Here is a 19,485-nt window from a genome sequence, read left to right on the forward strand (position 1 = left end):
TCCTTGCAAAATGCCAGTAATTATAGTCATCATAATCTCACAGTGGCTTGGGCTTGTCCCAGGAGCTGTAAAGTGGTGTTGAATTTGTGGTCTTAGTTTAGGCTTGAGGCTGGGTTTGTGATTTGGGGTTTGGAGATGGTTTGGGAATGGGAGTAGGGTTAGGAACAGGATTGGGAGTAGGGTTTGGGTTAGGGTTGGGATTAGGAGTAGGAGTAGTTGCAATGAAACACCCCCTTTTGTGCCACTGCATGTCCCTCACACGTCGGACAGACTGGATCTGAGGCGCCGTGGCTCCCCAGTCATTCCAGTGCTTAAAGTCTCCATGCTCAAACACATACTGGCGTCCTCTGTAGCCTGGGTACATGTAGCCCACCCACCTTAAGAGGCAAAGCACAGCAGACTGAATAACAGCTCGCTCTCCAACAACAAAGACATTTCAACCATCCAAATTTGTATCTTACGTGCCGCTGATGGCCTTAGCACTGGCCACACGATCCTGGAAACCATAAGCCCACAGACTGGGAACATCATCGTCATTAATCTCCATCTTCCTGCCCTCAAAGCCTGCGTTCTCAAACAAGTGCAGCTTGTGATCTGCATTGTCCTGGAGAGAAAGACGTTTGAATTTGCTGTTGTTGCAATATTAATGGGCATTATGTATACAGACCACTTTTAGGGGCCTGAAAGAGCTCAGACAAAAGTGACTTTGGCAGTTGGTCCAGGTGCTCCAACGGGGATACTCCCCCTTCTCCAATACAAACTTTTCTCCCACAAAACGTGGATGTTCAAAAGCAATCCATCTGAAACAGGAGAGAAAATACGCTACACATATTCGTCCATGTTTTTGTTAGGTGTGACTCAATGGTCGCACAGAATCACTCACGGTCCGGATTCCACAATGATGGAGCCGACTTTCTCCATTTTCTTCAGCACATCTTTACATTCACCAGACAATTCCACTTTCTTTCCACGGAAGTTCTCAAACTCAAAAAGTGACAGCTAGAACACAAGTAGTAACAACAATGACCAAGTCCTGTTTACTCATTTTGTGTCATTTAGGTACCTTATATGAGGCTCCAGCTCCTCCTTGGCCCTTCTCTGCAGGGAACTGGTCTGGGTTTCCTGGTTGATCCGTCATTTTCCTTAGTTTGGTGCTATCGAATTTAACATTTGATGTGTCTTAGTATAATTATGAACAAACAGTACAACACTGTTGCTGCCTGATATTTTACATTTTGGACAATGACAGTTGCATTGAGCAATTGCGAAACTAATTTCATAGCATTATACTGGAAAATGACTAACAATATCAATTCTATTACACTTTTGATGGCTAATGTGAATTCAGCTAAACTACAGTAATTTACACGAATACATGAGATCCAAACCAAGAACAATGGAGTGGAAATAGACAATAATGTTCATTTTTGATTGACATGCTTACTATTGCTGGTGAAAATGACTTTCAAAGGCAACATTTTGGATACAGCTTTTGCAATGGATCTCATTAGATCGTGCAAGTCATCTTAGCAGAATAAAAATGACATATTAATAGTACTGTAAATCCCAGGCATTCCAATGCAGGCAATAAAGTAGAAAAAACAAACTTGATAGGAGTCTTGAAGCTTGATTTTTTTTTCACCTGGATGGCTTGTGTCAGGGCAGTTTGTACAAGCCAATCTCGCCGTCTTCCGTTGTTCTTGTCTTTCTTTCTTGTCAGTCTGTCTTAGTGTGAGGGTGTGGAGGCCTGGCGAGCCGTTGGTGGAGGCCAGGGGGGGTATTTATGGTTTATTTCTGGCCACAGCAGCAAAAAGCCTGTTGATGCAGCAAGTCTGTCGCATCCATTGTGTCCATCACACTGCTTCTCAATAGGCTTGCCCTCTGTCCCTGGCAAAGGCCGCCCGGATCGGCCCGTGCCGCCATCCCGACCGTGATCCTATGACGACCACATGCTCTGCCAGCCATCCGGGAGAATGAGTCGAGTTGTCTCACTCAGCAATATGAACCCCACCCAGCTAACTTGCTCCACACCTGCCGGCCTCATGGTTGGTTCTTCATCTTGCACGCTGTGCCAAGTTTTTATTGAATCATTTGAATCGTCACGTGTGCGTTTGGCTGAAATGAACAACATGCACTCAACCTATTTTATAGAAAAGCTTTTAATAAATTGCAACACATTGCATATTATAGTAATGACCGATGGTCTTTTTTTTTTTTTTTATTAGTAAACAAAAGGCACTTAAAAAAAAAAAAATCTCAAGTAGATTGACATATTCACACAGTGCGATACCATAAAAGCCTTCCTCCGTTTCCTGCAAGCTCACTGATGTTTTCATGAGGTGTTTGGATGAGTTTATTGTATTCTGAAAGGAAGGAAAATGATTGTCTGGTTGCTTCTATGTGTAGAAGAAAATAAAGGGTTAACAGACCCATATTCTTTTTAAGTGCAAAGGTTTCACCTTAAGATATCTAATTACAAATAATTACAAGGAGTGATTTCTATTGACAACAACATGAGTGATTCTATTTGCCTGCAGCAAAGGCATCGGTCCCAGTCAAAAGAACAACAAAGAACAGAATGGAAAAAAAACAAAAAACAAGACTCAATTTATGTCATGCTGAAAATCACTGGTTGACTTTGCAGCATTAGGTCAAACATGTACTTGGTATAAAATGACACGCAACCTTAGCAAAACATTGGCGAAGACTTAGGTATTCCGCCTCCCAAAAAAATCAGAATTCCATTTTATGTATATCATATCTGATTCAAATGTACAAAATAAGGCACCCAAGTGCAAAATATAGATCCCGGTGAAGTGTTTCTTGGCACAAACATTTGACATGGATGGATTCGGCCCGATTGCACGGTGGTTCCTACAGGGAACACAGTCCAGAGAAGATGTTAAATGACTAATGTCCAGATACAATCAAGATTCTAAATCTAATCTGGAGCTACATATGTTTTGTTGCTTACAAACTTTTGATTAATGAAGATGACGGAGATATTCACAGTCCAGGATGACAGGGATTTTTTTTTTTACGTTCAATTTAGTCCTCACCTGCCACATGGTACTCAGCTACCATTCCCCTTCATGTTGACTGATACGCTTTTTAGACTTCAGCTCTTTCAGCCAAGTCGGAGGGACCGCACTAAGAGACACACAGAAACATTTTGTGAAAAAACAAAACAAAAAAACACTTCTTTACTCAGCACTTATCTTTTGTTTTCTGCAGCGCTTACCTTCCATCTGTGGCGCCTATGGGTGGAAGTACTCGTGCAGCTCCAGCAAGCTGGGCGGCGGAGCGGGGAGGGCGAGGAGAGCGAGGCACTTGAGATGGAGATGGCACCACTTCATCATTTGGACTTTCCTTCTCTTCTTCAGTCTCTTCTCGTCCTTCTGCTCTCTTTTTCATCTGAGCCTGAAGAGGAGCGTTAAGTACAGTACCATCACACCACGATTATTTTATGAAACTAGTGGTTCACAACATGTGGGTTGGGGCCCAAAAGTGGCCCGTGACATTTGGGGTCATTTTTGTTTTCACAGCAGTTCAGATGTATTCCATATTCCCACATATTGTAAAACATACAATATTTGGTGAGCGTCAGGAAACGGACTCGCTTGTGCTCTACAGACAAACACGGTGCAGTTCAGATTTTGGCGAACAGACCGGCTGTCCGAAGACATACGTTTAAATGAGCTCTCCTTGAACTTACAATTAGGCTTGATGGGCTCACACCAGGAAAGACAGGGACCTTTCTGGAGACAGACGGAGAAGAGAGGATCCTTTGTTTTGGTTGTTCCTCTTCTGAGTCAGACTCTATTTGCCCGAGATCTGAAATCAGGAACAAGTTGAGACATTACGATGTGATGATGATGAAGCGTGTATGGAAAATGAGATTAAGGATGACCTGTGGAGTCACGAGACCGCCAATCCGAAGTCTCTACCACAGATGGTTGCGAGCGATTTGAACGTGATGGACGCGATCGGCTGCGCCTCTTGCCCAGGCTGACCCTGGATTTCTGTGCACTGGTGTCGAGGAGTGGGGTGGAGCTCTACGCAATGGAAAAACACATTTTACTTCAATATATGTTAATTAACTCCATGAAGTGGACCAACTGAAGAAAAAAAATGTAAGTTGTGTCGCAGATGCACCACATTATCGCTTTTGCCATGTTATAAGATCCAATATTGCCTGTAAAGTATTTTCTAATAGTAATACACAAGTGACACACTAAAACGTTGTGGGTTGGTAAATTAGATTCCCTTAGTAGTTTTAGGTGTGTAAGCAAAGTCATCACTAACCTCAGGGAAAGGAGACAGCAAAAGTTCGGGTGTATCAACATGGTCAGAGGCCTCAGCGAACGAATCAGTGAAAGACTTGGGACTTGGTTGAAAAGCAGTCCTTGGAAATCAGTCAGAAAAAAAAACATCAGAGTGCTCCCAAATGAGAACCTTCAAATGATTGTTGCAACGCAATCACATACATTGCTGTTCATTTTCAAATCTAAAAGCCAAACGTTTTGCAACTTGTGTTGTGTGCTGCTAACCGCTTAGAGCCACTAGAGGGCGTAGGGAGCTCTAACGTGCAGGGAGCTGCATCAATATATCAAATAGCTTTGTTTCTTTGAAAAATAATCTACAATAATATTATCAAATTGCCGCTCCCCTAGTGAGTTCACATCAAGTTCATTTAAAATGAAGGTACCAAACACTACCTGTCAGTTTTAGATCTCCATTCATAGGCTGCATGCGGCCTGTCTGCCTCAACATCTATCAAAGCGTCTGAGTCTTCACCATGTCCAAGTGTTCGATAACTGCTGTCAGGATCCTGAGGGACACACAGAAAAACTCATTTGAACATGTTTTTTGGAAGTATGCCATATTAGTTTCAAATTGTATAGGCAGCAGTCATGGATCAATTGCTCCATCAACTTGTTGCTACCCTGGAGTAACCCAGCAGGCCTGCATTTTTCTTATCCTGCAAAAAACTTGGCATTTGAACAGGGGTGTGTAAACCTTTCCTATCACACAAACATGAGCTGTAGAGAGGTTCTGGAAAAAGTGAGGAATAGTTTTCTGTACGTGGAACTAAGAAGTCAATTATTTTTAAACATCAACAGTGTGTTTGCCGTGCAAATGGCTAGTGACTAGTCAGCTGTGGAAGGCTCACTCTGGGCAAGATATTGTATTGTTTTGTGTGTGAATTAGTTTCCCTTGCCTACCAGCCATAGAAAAACGCAAAACAAATGACCTCACCCGTGTTAGTCACATTCTGATGGTATAATAGTGAATAGAAGAAACAAAAACAAAATAGGCGTGGAGCAAGAACCACAGAGACAGGGCCGACGGAGGAGCAGCCAAGCATACGTCTTTTAATGAGCAGCTCGAAGGTGAGGTTCTGCTCACTAGAACTCCCATCAGAATGTGTTTGTAGGCAAACACACACGATACAGAAATCCACATCCTTAGGTTCCAATGTGTCACCCACATGCTGGAATGTACGTGCACATGTGCACATTCCAATGTTTTGCTTTGTGATACCGTCACTTAGATACCTCGCCTCCGTATTATTACGCTTCGACCTGTGTCCATTTATTACGCAATTACTATGGGTGTGTCGATCATGGCACTTTGTTCTCACGTGCTAAATGTTAGCAAACCAAAATGAAATGCAAAACGTGACTCTGACTTTAACATTAGGGATCTGCCACAAAGCTTCTTCGTATCAGAGAGCAACTTTAAAGATTTGAGCTCAATATGTCAGCGAGCAGTTGTTTAGCATTTTATTTGCCTTGCCATGAAGAATAAAGGAAGCCATATTAGTGGCCACAATTTTTACCGTCATTGTGTGACACTATATTACCACATTGTTACACTTTGTCCACTGCTTTATCCGCAGGGAGGGAAAGGCCATGCATGGAACTGATAAAGCAGAGGAGGGAGACGGATAGACAGCACGTAGGTTGACCATGTTTGGTCATAATGACACGCTAGCCTTTGGGCCAGATCCAAATGAGAACATGATGACCACACTTGCTGATCTTTCTGTCTGTCTTTATATGTCAGTAGCCTGAAAGAATGTACAGTACCCACTCAACTGTACACCTTGTGTTTTGCTCGTTAAAATCTTTTCTTGGTTCGGTTCAACACAGTCAGGACATATCGGGCAATTTAGTCTTCAATTATAAAACGCGAGACATTCAAAGTGTTACAAATAAAATGATGTGAGAGGCAGATTTTGTTTTAGTACCAGCATTGCCCCCTCGTGGAGCAAACATGGTTGGAGGGTCCCTATGTGTTTAAGGTAGATGCTCTAACAGGGGTGTCAAACTCTGGCCCGCGGGCCAAATCTGGCCCACTGTAATTATACATGGGCCGCCAAGACAAATTCTGCATCGACTTTATGTGTCAATACTAAAATGACAAATTGTCTTCACTAATAGAGATGTTTTATTACCAATCATTAAAAAGATTTTACTAGTCTCTGATTTCAAAACGACTTCTTCGTCAGTTTGTTGTGTCGACTACATTTCTTTGGGTTGACAGTCATGATGGCCCTCTGAAGGAAACTATGACTATGATGCTGCCTGCAATAAAAACGAGTTTGACGCCCCTGCTCTAGCGCATCTACAAACGCGTCGGCCCGTATCGAATGTGAATGCAACACGTGCAGCGCTATCTGATAATAGCCGACCGCATATATGGGTTAGGGCTTGTTTGCAAAAAGCATGTAAACAGGACGAAGGGAGTATCACGATGACGCACACGCAGAGTACAAAGTGTATAACCGCAGAGATCAGTGCAGCACGGCCCAGTTTTCTCTGCAAACACATATGCATGTTCAAACAGGCAGGTGAGCTGATCTGTCCATGCTTGCTTTGAACTTTCAATAGATCTGATTTCACTTTCACTATGAATATTGTCTTGATGGGAGTTAAAGTTCTTGCAGGCTTAAAGGCTTGTGTTTATGGAGAGATATGTTCTTATGTATTGTATAGACTGCACGTAAACTGTGTGTGAACATACGACTCAAAATGGGGAAAGCCAACACTTTGTAGCGGGCAACAGGTAGGAAGGGTTCGGAGAAGTTGACAGAGATATTTCAAAGAAACATGGGAAGTGTTTTGAATTATGGAGAAAAATACTTCTCCTTTTAAGAAGAACCTGTTGTTCCAGAGCGCCCCCTACAGACAGGAGGAATAAGCCACTGCGGTGACTACAGATAGCAATTCATTGCGAACAATATTGTTGACTACAAAATTCTAAGATCTGATTTTCCATGGCAATAACAGTGTCTTAAAATGACAATTGCTTGAACAAAATCTTCACCGAGGGAGAGCAGAGGCACAACAGCTAAAAAAAAAAAAAAAAGTTCCAAACCCACTTCCTTTAAGACGTCTAAGTCTAAACCACACAGAAGCAGACCGTAACTTTAAAGTAAACCAGGTGGAGAAGAACAAATGATCTGAATTTGTTTTCGATGTATTTTAAAAGAAATGTCCTCAGAGACAAACCATATGATCCTGATCATCATGATGATCCTTAACTACCACTACCCTGACAGATGGCGGGCTGGTGCGGTTTTATTAGTCACGATCACACTCACACCCAAACAAAACACAACAGGTTTTTCTTTAAGGCATGATGCAACCAAGGCGAAGCGGGTATTACAAGATTTTTTCATGTCTACGACAGCTAGTTGGATATGAAAGCGCTGAAATATTTAGGATCGTTTCTGCATTTTGACCTCACTTGTATAACGTCTTCATGTGCTCTAATACATCTTTCCCGAGTTTTATTTTCTTATTTCAAAAACTGTTCATAATTCCCTCAACCTGGCGTTGGCCGATGTTCAATTTGTGGCAAACACACTTTTTGGAATCACAGGGGGGGGGGGGGGGGCTTAACCCGGGTTTTATCGGACCATATTATAAACAACATATTGTACGGTGCATGTTGGGTTCATCATTGGACTCTGTGAAAAGTTAGAATTGAATTTTGAATTTACCTCATGCCTGTAATATCTGCCTCCGATCTGTGGTAACTCTTGCTCTTGTTCTTGAGACTCCTCTTCTGGCTCTCGGTGGTCCTCCTCCGCCTCCGGAAGCGCCGAGGTTGATTTTGGCTCAATGACCCCTTCAGCCCTCACTCTGTCTCGTACATCTCTCTCCCGAGCGCCCACGTTGCGCGACATCAGAATGTCCACCGTTGTGTCCCGCGTGTTAATGTCCACTTTGGGCTGTGAGCCCCATCGAGTTGGCTTGACTGAAAAATCATCAAAATGTTTGACGTCCACCGCGGGCTTCGTCCCAACGACCGAGAAGTTGTCATAAACCGTCCCGGTAGTCGGAGGCAAATATTTTGCGTCGTTGTCATCGACGCCTTGCTGCCACCTTCTCTCTTCTTCCCCCCTCATCCTCTCCAGGTCTCCCTTTTGTTGCATTTTCATCTCCATCTTGCGTCGCGTCCTCGACTGCTCCTCCTTCAGCGCTTGCGCCACCCTGGATTCCTCTTTCCTGAGCTCCCATTCCTCACGTCTCTGTCGCTCCTCTTCTTCCATCTGGAGCCTGAGTCTTTCCATCTCCTCCCTCCTGCTCACCTCCTCCTTCAGTCTTTCCCTCTCCAATTCCTCCCTTCTCTGCCTCTCATTTTCTTCCACCTTCAACTTGAGTCTTTCTATCTCTTCCCTTCTTCGCTGCTCTTCCCTCAGTCTTTCCCTCTCCAATTCCTCCCTTCTCTGTCTCTCCTCCTCTTCCCTCCTTATCCTCAATCTTTCCATCTCCTCCCTCCTCCTCTTCTCTTCCCTGAGCATCTCCCTCTCCAACTCTTCCCTTCTGAGTCTCTCTTCCTCTTCCATCTTCAGCCTTAATCGTTCTCTCTCTTCCCTCCGTTTCTCCTCTTCCCTCAGTCTTTCCCTCTCCAGGTCCTCCATTCTCTGTCTGGCTTCCTCTTCCCTCTTGAGCCTCAATCTTTCTATCTCTTCCCTCCTTCTCTGCTCTTCTCTCAGCTTCTCCTCCATTTCCTCCCTTCTCTGCTTCTCCTCTTCCAACTTCTTCACTCTCAATCTTTCAATCTCCTCTCTCCTTCTCTCCTCTTCCCTGAGCCTTTCCTTCTCCAATTCCTCCATTCGCTGTCGCTCCTCTTGTTCTCTTCGTAGCCTCAATCTTTCTATTTCCTCTCTCCTGAGTCTCTCCTCCAATTCCTCCCTCCGCTGTCTCTCCTCCTCTTCCCTCCTTAGGCTCAATCGTTCTATCTCCTCCCTCCTTTGCTCTTCTTCCCTAAGCCTTTCCCTCTCTTCTTTTCTCCGTCTCTCCTCTTCTTCCCTCTTGAGCCTCAATCTTTCTATCTCTTCCTTCCTTCTTTCCTCTTCTCTTAGCCTTTCTTTCTCCAATTCCTCCCATCTTTGCTTCTCTTCCAAATTCTTGAGTCGTATTCTTTCTATCTCCGCCTTCTTTCTTTCCTCTTCCCTGAGTCTTTCCCTCTCAATTTCCTCCCTTCGTCGTTTCTCCTCTTGTTCCCTTCTCAGTCTCAATTTTTCGATCTCCTCCTTCCTTATCTGCTCTTCCATTAGCCTCTCCAATTCCTCCCTTCTCTGTCTCTCCTCTTCTTCCCTCTTTAACTTGAGTCTTTCAATCTCCTCCCTTCTTTGCTGCTCTTCCCTCAGTTTCTCCCTCTCAATTTCCTCCCTTATCCGTCTCTCCTCTTCTTCACTCTTGAGTCTCAATCTTTCGAGCTCCTCCCTCCTTCTCTCCTCTTCTCTCAGCCTTTCTTTGTCCGGTTCCTCCCGTCTTTGCTTCTCCTCCTCCAACTTCTTGAGTTTTATCCTTTCTATCTCCTTCCTCCTGTCCTCTTCCCTCAGTCTATCTCTCTCAATTTCCTCCCTTCGCCGTTTCTCCTCTTGTTCCCTTTTCAGTCTCAATCTTTCTTTCTCCTCCTCCTCCTTCCTCTCCTCTTCCCTCAGCCTTTCTTTCTCCAGTTCCTCCCTTTTTTGATTCTCCTCTTCTTCCTGCTTTAGCCTCAATCTTTCTCTCTCTTCCCTCCTTCTCTCCTCTTCCCTCAGTCTATCCCTCTCGATTTCCTCCCTTCGCCGTTTCTCCACTTGTTCCCTTTTGAGTCCCAATCTTTCTTTCTCCTCCTCCTCCTCCTCCTCTTCTCTCAGCCTTTCTTTCTCCAGTTCCTCCCTTTTTTGATTCTCCTCTTCTTCCTGCTTTAGCTTCAATCTTTCTCTCTCTTCCCTCCTTCTCTCCTCTTCTCTCAAGCTTTCTTTCTCTAGTTCCTTCCTTCTTTGCTTCTCCTCTCTCAACTTTTTCACTCTCATCCTTTCCATCTCTGCACTCTTTTCTTCCTCTCTTAGCTTTTCCAGTTCTTCTCTTCTCTGAATCTCATCTTCTTCCCTTTTTAGTCTCAGTCTTTCTTCCTCCTCCCTCTTCCTCTCGTCTTCTTGCCTCAATCTTTCTTTCTCAACCTCCCTCCTCTCCTCTTCCCTGAGTCTTTCCCTCTCAATTTCCTCCCTTCGCCGTTTCTCCTCTTGTTCCCTTTTCAGTCTCAATCTTTCGTTCTCCTCCTCCTCCTTCCTCCCCTCTTCCCTCAGCCTCTCTTTCTCCAGTTGCTCCCTTCTTTGCCTCTCCTCTTCTTTCCTCTGAAGCCGAAGTCTTTCTGTCTCTGCTTCCAGCCTGCTCTCCTCTTCTCGAATATGCCTGGTTTCTTCTTCTTCTTCCTCCTCCATTTGTCTCTTCTCCTCCTGCAACTTGAACATTTGCATTTCAGCTTCCTCAGCTTTTCGCCTTTTTTCAAATTCCAAATGTTTTAATCGCTCCACCTCACTGATGTCCTCGTTCTCGCTCTTAAGCATTTCTTCTTTTGCTGATTTGCTCTCAGCTTTCGCTCCCACAACAAGAGGCGCTTCGTCGTCATCCTCCTCCTCATCTTCATCATCATCTTCTGCTGCTGATGATGTCGTGTGCTCCAACTCTGATGTGTGGAGTTGTTTTGTTGGAGGTTTTTCAGTTGTGTCAGACGATATGGTTCCTCTTTCAGAAGCAGCTGGTAATTTTGGAGTCTTCTCTAATGTTGGCACAGTTGGTGGACCTGAGCTGGAGAGAAAAACGAGATGAATTAAATTATAAAGTCATTGTTAGCATCCATACAGTTGGTCAGTCTTCGACAGTTTGTGACGTGGTCCAAATCATATTTCGCTTGTTTACCTCATATGTTATGCTCTGTTTCCTTTTTTTTTTTTTAAACAAGGGATGCCCTGTACAAATACAAATACTTTTCCAGTGACATCAACAACAACAACAAAAATCAGTATTGGATATTAATGATTAGATGCGTGCTTTCCAAGAAAACTGACCATCTAGACGACATAAGTCTTACGAACCTGGTTTCCTGAGTCCAGTTTTTGATTCTCTCCTTGACACCAGCTGTTTCATTTACAAACTCGGGTTGCACTCGCTTTACAGCAACCTCTGGCTTTGACGCAGAGTCGAATAAAAGACTGATCCGACGTTTAATGCTTCCACCTTTGCTGCCGTCTTCCACCAGATTAACGTCATTACTTTCGGTGGTGGGCGGCTCTGGATTTTTCGGTTTTGGCTGGTTTGCATTTTCTTTTCCTTTGTTTATAGATGGGGATCTGCTGAGGTCTTTGGGTAGAGGGATACCACCAGAGTTAAATTTGGATGTCAGCTCCATCGACAAGCGCTTCCTGGTTCCGCCCCACAGAAAGGTTTCATTGTTTTTTGAGGAATCGTTGTCTTCTGATTCTTCAGGCTTTTGGATCTTGGTCGCTGGAGATTTGTCGTCATTCTTTTCAACATCATTCGGTTTAGCGTTTGTTATCACCTGCGTCTCGGTTTTGTCGTTCGTTTTGGTAATTTCTTTCTGATCTGCCAGCGGTTTGTTTTCCGCTTTAGATGGTTTGGTTTGAACCTTTGTATCGACACTTGCGGACTTTTGCTGAGGTGGTTTTGGGGCCGGTTTGGTCACGGAGGGTTTAGGGGCAGTTTTAGCCACGGGCTTTCCAGCCTTGTCCTTGGCGGAAACATTGACAACCTTTGGAGCATTTATGGGGCAAATCGTGTTATTTTGTGGTGAGAAAGGCTTGGGAGCAAGTCGAGGCTTGGGAGGGAGCAAGGGCTTGGATTTTGAGACGTCTATCACCTGCGACGAGTCAACTGTGCTCTGCATCATTGGGTTTCTAAAAGGTGAGAAAGTGAGAGAGGTGTTCAAACAAAGAGGAAAACTTTGGTAAACTGCCGGTTACCAAACCCGCAAACTTGTAATGTAGTTTATGGTGTAGAGCAAACAGCTGTCTAAATCGGCGGCTGACAAATATCACATACACAGTGTCAATTAGATCAGGAAGTCATTATAGGAACTCCTACAGACTTGGCAGACAGTACTTCCTGTCTGATTTCCTCTGCAGCCCATTTAAGGCACAAACTAGTTGGGCCCTCTACTGGTCAGTGCCAAACAGTGACATCAATTGAGGATTATTAGATGTTAGTTAGAAGAAGTTCTTCTTGCTTGTATTTTGGTGTAATGAAAAAGAGGTACAAGTCCTATGTATGTACAAACCCTATTGCATGTCTAAATATGATTCAAAAGATAAAACAACACTTAACCAGCTTTTTGCACAGCCCTACCAGTTTAGTCCTAGTTTAGTGAGACATCCAAATGTCCAAGCGTCTAAAGTGGTGTGAGGGTCAATGCAGTATCCATGGGAACCTTTTGGCCAACAGCAGGCACTCCTCACAAGAGTGACGGTGTGTTTACACAGAGTGCAAAGTGGCGTTTCCAAATGTGTCACTACAAATTCCGCAGGTATTGTTTGCAGCATCTGGTTTGACCTGTCAGTCGTTTTGGAAGCGACTGATATCTCAGATCCCCACCCAAAAGGTTCATTTATATGTCTGAACACTATGTCACAATTACATATAGCTTTGTTTGATTTGCATGGAGATGGGTGGTGTATTTTTAGGTGCATAATAAGGGATCACATCAACAACTGGGAGGTGAGCGTGAGAAACAACTGAATTTGACAGGTGATCAATACTTAATGTGTATTCCGATCACAAGTCAAATCATGGAACGGTGAAATCGTTCTGTTTCGTCATCTTTGTTTGCCTGCCCTCTTTTCACTCACTGCTCACCTGCTTTAGTAAGAGAGGTGAAGACCATAAAGACACCATTGTAAAAAGTAACACACTAATATAAAAGCTCGAGCTTTTTTTTGTGGGTGGGTTAATAAATTACAGATAAACACGTCAACCGTGAACTATCGGTCATTGATCTCATCTACCCGTGGAGAAACTCATTCAAGTTTGTGTAACTTTTGCGAGTTTAACAACCAGACCGGTCGGACAACGCGTTAAAATAATCCAAATATGCTTCATTAAATTTCAAATATAACATATGCACCTGCTCCGTATAAATGTAAATAACGTGTTACATTTACCTTTACGCGATCATTTAGATAGGTACAAATGAAGGCCGTGGGAAAGAATTGATAAACGGCAGAAATAAACTTGCGTTATTCTCCAACGTCTCGTCTGCTTCTCGCTGTTTTTTCCTCATTCCCACCAAGGAGGCGTCACAATGTGTGGACGCCTCTCTAAACACTCCCCGTCCTCCTCCTTCTCCTCCTCCTCCACACTCCCCGGGCCGGGCTTGTTGCGCTCGACCCACAATGAAACGTCGGAGGTTAAAGATGCGCGGTGAGAGTGGAAACTATAGTGTGAGATTTCAAAATAAAAGTATGATTGTGAAGTCTTTATTGCGTCGCTTGGATTACACTGTGAACAACAGTTTTGTTTTTGCTCAATCTTTCATGAGCTGAACTCAAAGATCCAAGATATTACAACATTTTAATCCTTTTACTGGATGTTTCCTGTTGTCTAGCTTGCTCTCAAATAACAATACTGCTCTGGTTTGTGAACTCGATAAACAGGTTTTATTGAAGGTTCACTGCTACTTAGGAGAAAAGGAAATGCATCCATTATGTGTGCTTCATTTGGGACTGTCCAGGCTACGTGGAACATCTCAACCATCTCAAAGGCCTCATTTGCATTGCACACGTTTGTGCCACAAGGTTTATTTGCCTTTTGTACATAGAAGAGCGGCCAACGCACAAATACAATTCAAATGACCGATGATTGAGGAATATTTGACATATATATAGTAACAATGTTGAGCATCCCCTGCTGGACATTTTAAGAACCTCTACACCGGCCACACGCTTTGGAGTTGTCATGGCAATAGGACAGCATGCTCATACAAACACAGGAACCTGGTCGTCCCCTCCACATTCGTAATCTACAACGCCATCTCCGTGTGTAATTAAAACAGACCTTTTTTCCCCCACACAAGGTTCTAAGAAGGAAGTGAAAAATGAAGGGAGCCAAAGCCCACAGCGATGCTGATCATATCTCCGGCCCACCACGGGACCGCAAGCCAGGTGGAGGGATTCTAAAGAGGCTCAAGTCACGGAGGAATCAGGTGGACCCCAGGCCCGTCACCGAGGAGGACCTGCAGGCGCAGAACGGATACGTCACGCCGGAGGATGTCCTTGGACTGCGGGTGGCCACACGAGGTTTGACTCCCTGCAGAGCCTCTTAGAATGAGACCTTTTATTGCCTCCATCTCAGCAACTTCTCGTAGCATACATGAAGTTAACAATTAAAGTCCACTTGGAGTTATTGCACAACATTTGTCATTAAAAAACATGTTTGAATTTAAGTGTGGTAATAATATGCTCCAATGTTTTCTTTCTCGACCCAGTAATGGGTGAGCATTTATTCCAAACCATCTTAAGGTACACAACTAACGTGTATGAAGTTGGCTGTTATATGCAAAATGAGTTTATGACCAGTTTGACATTTGACATGTACTCGGTTTGTGGATTGGATCAAACTGTCGGTTATAATTGCAGGCTACCTCTGTAAACCCGAGGACAATGTTTATAACATCGATTTTGTACGCTTCAAGATCCGAGACCTGGAGACGGGCACTGTTTTGTTTGAGATCGCCAAAACGCCACACTCAGGTTGGTGTTTGCATAGCTTGTGTTTGATGACCTCACTTTTAAACTCAGTAAGTCATGAAAACTTGCTTCAATGGCTTGCAGAAGAGGACAATGAAAATGGAGCAAGTGATGCAAGCGCCGGCCGCTTTGTACACTACCAGTTCACTCCGGCTTTTCTACGTCTGATGACTGTGGGAGCCACGTGAGTGAATCGTCAACAACAAAAACCTGACGACTTACATCATCGACTCTGCCCCACAAATCCGTGACCTTAGCCTGCCATCTTCTCCATCTCACCAGAGTGGAATTCACAGTCGGGAACCGACCTCTCGGCAATTTCCGAATGATCGAGCGTCACTACTTCCGAGATCGCTTTCTGAAAAGCTTCGACTTTGACTTTGGCTTCTGCATCCCGAACAGTCGGAATACTTGCGAGCACATCTACGAGTTTCCTCAACTGTCCGAGAGTTTGGGTAAATGCACTGCTGCGATGAACCAATATAGTGGTTCACATAGCGACGTTTCTAGAACTGTTTTTGTGCCGTAACGCCATATTTGACAGCCTTGTGAAGTTTAAACTCTGATGTGAGTTGGGTTTCCACCGTGATGTGTGTCGTTGGGATGGAGTCAGGTGCGTCAGCTACATAAATAGGATGACATCATCGGAACATTAAAGTGGTGGTGTAACCTTCCAATGAATTCAACAAAAGAGGAATGTGACAAAGCAAACAAAAGGGTCATAATACAGGACATCCAGCATGTTGCAGGTTTTTTTTTTTCTTGACAAAGACGATCCCTTTGCCCTCTTACCATCCCATGAACGGTGTCACAGCCATGCGACAATTCTCCATAACAAATGACTCACTTTATGCTAGTGTAGGATTATTTTAGCCCTTTAATAAAAAAAAAAAAAAAAAAAAAGAAGTCACTGGACACTCAAAGTGCATATGGTTCTCTGAACAAGCAAACAAAAAAGGGGAACTCAACAGCTTGTCATTTTCAGAAGACACCCGACCCACTTGACTGAATGGACTTTTTTTTTTTTTTATTCCAGTGTAGCTTCCCTAAGGAACGCATTTGTGGAGAGGAGGGAAGATCAGTGCGATCAATAACCTTTCCGACACGTCATGCACATTCGAGCATTGTATCAACACCCGCCTGAAGGGAATTTAAAGCCTCGTTTTAGTTGTTCATATGAAACCACGCTTGCTCCTCCTTTTGCTTTGTTTTTCCCACATGGAATTTTCCTCAGAAATAAGAAAAGTTCTGACATTTGTGACTAATTGCTAATTTGTTCGTGTTGTCTTTTGTTCCTTCAGTTCGTCAGATGGTGAACTGCCCCTACGAGACGCGCTCTGACAGCTTTTATTTTGTGGAGAACAGACTGGTCATGCACAACAAGGCGGACTATGCTTATAACAGAAGATAGTGAATTGCTGCACACGTACACATTCACACTAACATTACACACATTTATGCACACATCAATCACATTTCTCAATAAATTAGAATCATGTGTCATATGTAATTATTACACAGTGACTCATAAGTTTCACTTTCTGAATTGAGCTAGTGAAATAAATGAACGCTTGTATGTAAATATAAAAAGCTAATCTTACATACGACTTGCAGTCTTACATGATTGATGGCTGATCAATTCTAGGCGCAATCCGCCTCTCACCTAAGTCAAATGGGATGGACTCCATCTTCCCCAGTGACCCTGCAAAGGATAAGTGGTCTAGCTAATGGCTGAACGGAGGTTATCATTTTCATCCATTGCATTTGATAGCGCAGGATATTAACAGCAGTGACTGAGGTCTCAAATACGGTAAGCTACATTTAAATTTTTGAAAAGCTGTCCTTTTAATCAATCATGCACATACACCCACATAACACCCAAAACAATTGATTCAACGTCCAAGTGTCACAGTGCGTTCTCAGTATTTGTCAGAAGCAGCTGCTCTTCTGCGCTACCGCCTCCACAATCCACTCCAGACAATACCAAGGGAAAAATAGAGACGCCATCCACAAAAAAACTGCTGTCAAACACACATGGTCGGTCTTGCTACCCCCTGCCCGCAACTTATTGTGTTTTTACACACTTACACAAAAACACACATTGGCTACACACACAGATAATCGAGTTCAGTCAGTGTTATGTTTTCTACTTGTGTACTTTTAACATACTAAGATTTAAATAATCCTGATAAAAAGTATTTCATAATAACAAATTTACAAACACTGTACAATATATGTTGTCAGAAATGAATCTGTTATCGTCATGAGTATATGTATATGCTGGTCTTCAGATTAGAAATGACATTTAAATAGAATTAAATAAATGAACATTTCAAGATTAAAGAGTGCCTATTATGCTCATTGATGACTTTTGATAGAGGTGGAACAGAATGAGGAGGTTGTTGGATAAATTCCTGCTGCTGATGGAAAGGTCAATTCCTGTAATGGCCACCAGGAGGAGTATTGTTCCAAATCATTCTATTAGTGCACTTGGTTTCAATTCTGTTTCTTGCTTGCTTCTCAAAAAGACAACAGTTGTCAGTTTGTAGAAATAAAAATAGACATGCTGATCATGAGCCCTGTGTGTACACACAGTTTTGGATTTAGAAAGGGTTCATTAAGTCAATGACATACTAGCACATATTTTTTTTCAAAAGGGCTTATCATGGAATTGAAATGTAATTCTGATACTGCTTCCTCACATCTGTGCATGTTCCTCTCAATTTCCTGCATCATTCCAGTGTTCACGGCTGAAATCCCATGGTCCCCTTTCTGTTTCTCTTCCTCCACCTGTGCGACTCTCTCGCTCTGTTTTCCCCTTTGCTGCCGGCCTCTCTCACCTGGTAACCAGACCTCTGGAGAGCGGGGTTGAGTTTCCACTTTCCCAGAGATGAGGACAATCTGAGCCACACAAAGATCCACAATGGAACCTCCTCTGCTCTGTCCTCCCTTTTCACAACAGTGAAATACATTTTGACAAAGCTCCCTTTCCTGTCCACTCGCCCATTCAATTCACTCTTTCATTTTTCATCTTTTCTCCAATCTTTCCTTTTTATCTGACCTGGTAGTTTGTCATCTACCGTCTCACCATACCATAAGACTGACTATAGAATCAAGGCTCTTCTGTAATCACTCGTGAGGAATAAAATCAGACAGCGAGGAGTGCATAAAGGATACGCTAATGATTATCATGATTGAGTTGATTGTAGCTTGTGCAGTATATTGCCTGTAGCACATCCCATTTGGCTTTGCTATGTTCCACAAAGACCCCAGAGGCTGCTTGGCTGAACACGCTTATGTTAACCGAGCCAAATGCTTCCGGTCAGGTAGTGGACAGAGAACAGTGAAAAAAAACCAAAAAACTATTAAACGCTGAGGACAAGCGGCGGCCATTTGTCCTCGGGGGACCTTTTTCATGGCTTTGTACTCGGTGTCATAATTCAACATGAGACCCTTCAAATAAAGCATGACTAGGCAGACTGCGAAAGCCCAACGTGTCAGTTGCCAATTAGCCCACAAAGCAGGGCACCATTACATCGTGATCTCATAAATCAATAACCACAGCTTTTCATCAGGCTCGCTGGAGGCCCGGCACAAAGTGCAGCACGCGAGTAAAACAGCTGCGCTCGACTGAACCACATGTTGTGCATGATATCAATCTCACAAAAAACGTTCAAATTAGCGTACAGACACAAGCACGGCAATAAATACACACTTTCCGACTTCCCGGGGATGATTTACGTGTTCCCGAGCCTTCGTGGAATAAAAGTCGATGGCGGGTCGGCGCCGGAAACAACTGGACAAGTGGGATAAATTAGTTGCACCCCCACTCTTCCCACTATACGCACACACACACCTTCTCATATATGCTGTTGAGTGATTCACACACTGTAGTGATTAGAAGTGAGAAGCAGGTGAAGCTTCCTTGAAGTACACGCAGATCTGCACTCAAGCAGGGAGACATACAGGGAGGGAGGGGGCAGTAGGTTCCTATAAATAGCAGCTCGGAATGGCGTTGAGAGGTCCAGTGAAAAAAAAAAATAGTGGGGGGAGTGGAAAAAGGATTAAAAGAGATGCAGGGACACACTACACTTTCACTTGTGTGTTTGTAAGGTTCTTTGGAGAGAGGTGGAGGTATGACAGCCACTGAACCCAACATCACCCGCATGTTCCGATAAAGAGATAATGAATCACCGCAGGCTGGTAGCACGATGCTCTCCAACATCATGACTCCATCTGTATGTATCATGATGTCATTTCCAGCAACTGCTTTGGTGACATCCCCCCCCCCCCCATCATCCACTCAGAATAAAAAGGTTTTAGGGCAGAAGCAAACACTGAGGAGTGAAAACGTGTAAATAAACAACATCCAAATCAAGAAGATTTTATGAGGCTCATTATGCCCTCTTTTAAGTTTTCAAAAAGCTTCTACTGGTCTG

The 19,485-nt window shown here is 43.6% G+C and overlaps 3 protein-coding genes across 5 annotated transcripts; 1 reads left to right on the plus strand and 2 right to left on the minus strand.

The window, feature by feature from the left end:
• Positions 1-97: 97 nt before the first annotated feature.
• On the minus strand, positions 98-1,138 carry crybb3 (crystallin, beta B3). Its single transcript, XM_085924085.1, has 5 exons — positions 1,064-1,138; positions 884-999; positions 668-800; positions 462-604; positions 98-377 (listed from the first exon to the last, which is right to left on the minus strand). Exons 1-5 carry the CDS (start codon positions 1,136-1,138, stop codon positions 98-100), a joined length of 747 nt encoding a protein of 248 aa, XP_085780211.1.
• A 1,003-nt stretch (positions 1,139-2,141) lies between these two features.
• On the minus strand, positions 2,142-13,700 carry tnks1bp1 (tankyrase 1 binding protein 1). Of its 3 annotated transcripts, XM_085923362.1 has the most exons (11): positions 13,463-13,698; positions 11,384-12,202; positions 10,823-11,096; positions 8,012-10,744; positions 4,719-4,831; positions 4,306-4,405; positions 3,911-4,055; positions 3,716-3,834; positions 3,242-3,420; positions 3,060-3,150; positions 2,142-2,874 (listed from the first exon to the last, which is right to left on the minus strand). In XM_085923362.1, exons 2-10 carry the CDS (start codon positions 12,193-12,195, stop codon positions 3,078-3,080), a joined length of 4,548 nt encoding a protein of 1,515 aa, XP_085779488.1. In that variant the 5' UTR covers positions 12,196-12,202; positions 13,463-13,698; the 3' UTR covers positions 2,142-2,874; positions 3,060-3,077. The 3 variants fall into 3 exon arrangements, with proteins under 3 accessions (XP_085779488.1, XP_085779487.1, XP_085779486.1); XM_085923361.1 differs by having other exon boundaries at positions 8,012-11,096; positions 13,537-13,700; XM_085923360.1 differs by having other exon boundaries at positions 8,012-11,096; positions 13,463-13,697.
• On the plus strand, positions 13,658-17,228 carry LOC147048983 (protein unc-119 homolog B-like). Its single transcript, XM_085923363.1, has 6 exons — positions 13,658-13,721; positions 14,374-14,596; positions 14,936-15,049; positions 15,131-15,230; positions 15,329-15,501; positions 16,348-17,228. Exons 2-6 carry the CDS (start codon positions 14,395-14,397, stop codon positions 16,455-16,457), a joined length of 699 nt encoding a protein of 232 aa, XP_085779489.1. The 5' UTR covers positions 13,658-13,721; positions 14,374-14,394; the 3' UTR covers positions 16,458-17,228.
• The last annotated feature ends 2,257 nt before the right edge of the window (positions 17,229-19,485 follow it).

Source organism: Syngnathus leptorhynchus, chromosome 11 (genome assembly GCF_054491065.1).
Source record: "Syngnathus leptorhynchus isolate UIUO chromosome 11, UIUO_Slep, whole genome shotgun sequence".
Taxonomy (NCBI): Eukaryota; Metazoa; Chordata; class Actinopteri; order Syngnathiformes; family Syngnathidae; genus Syngnathus; species Syngnathus leptorhynchus.

What these genes read in the sequence shown, in the direction of transcription:
- tnks1bp1 (XM_085923361.1), bottom strand. Translation starts at nt 12,195, where the DNA reads ATGATGCAGAGCACAGTTGACTCGTCGCAGGTGATAGACGTCTCAAAA. An exon ending in GCGGTCTCGTGACTCCACAG is followed by an intron (nt 3,835 to 3,910) that starts GTCATCCTTAAT and finishes TCCTGATTTCAG; the next exon opens with ATCTCGGGCAAATAGAGTCT. An exon ending in ATAGGCGCCACAGATGGAAG is followed by an intron (nt 3,151 to 3,241) that starts GTAAGCGCTGCA and finishes TGTGTCTCTTAG; the next exon opens with TGCGGTCCCTCCGACTTGGC.
- crybb3 (XM_085924085.1), bottom strand. Translation starts at nt 1,138, where the DNA reads ATGACGGATCAACCAGGAAACCCAGACCAGTTCCCTGCAGAGAAGGGC. An exon ending in GAGCTGGAGCCTCATATAAG is followed by an intron (nt 1,000 to 1,063) that starts GTACCTAAATGA and finishes CTTGTGTTCTAG; the next exon opens with CTGTCACTTTTTGAGTTTGA. An exon ending in CTTTCAGGCCCCTAAAAGTG is followed by an intron (nt 605 to 667) that starts GTCTGTATACAT and finishes CTTTCTCTCCAG; the next exon opens with GACAATGCAGATCACAAGCT.
- LOC147048983 (XM_085923363.1), top strand. Translation starts at nt 14,395, where the DNA reads ATGAAGGGAGCCAAAGCCCACAGCGATGCTGATCATATCTCCGGCCCA. An exon ending in CGCCAAAACGCCACACTCAG is followed by an intron (nt 15,050 to 15,130) that starts GTTGGTGTTTGC and finishes AATGGCTTGCAG; the next exon opens with AAGAGGACAATGAAAATGGA. An exon ending in CTGATGACTGTGGGAGCCAC is followed by an intron (nt 15,231 to 15,328) that starts GTGAGTGAATCG and finishes CCATCTCACCAG; the next exon opens with AGTGGAATTCACAGTCGGGA.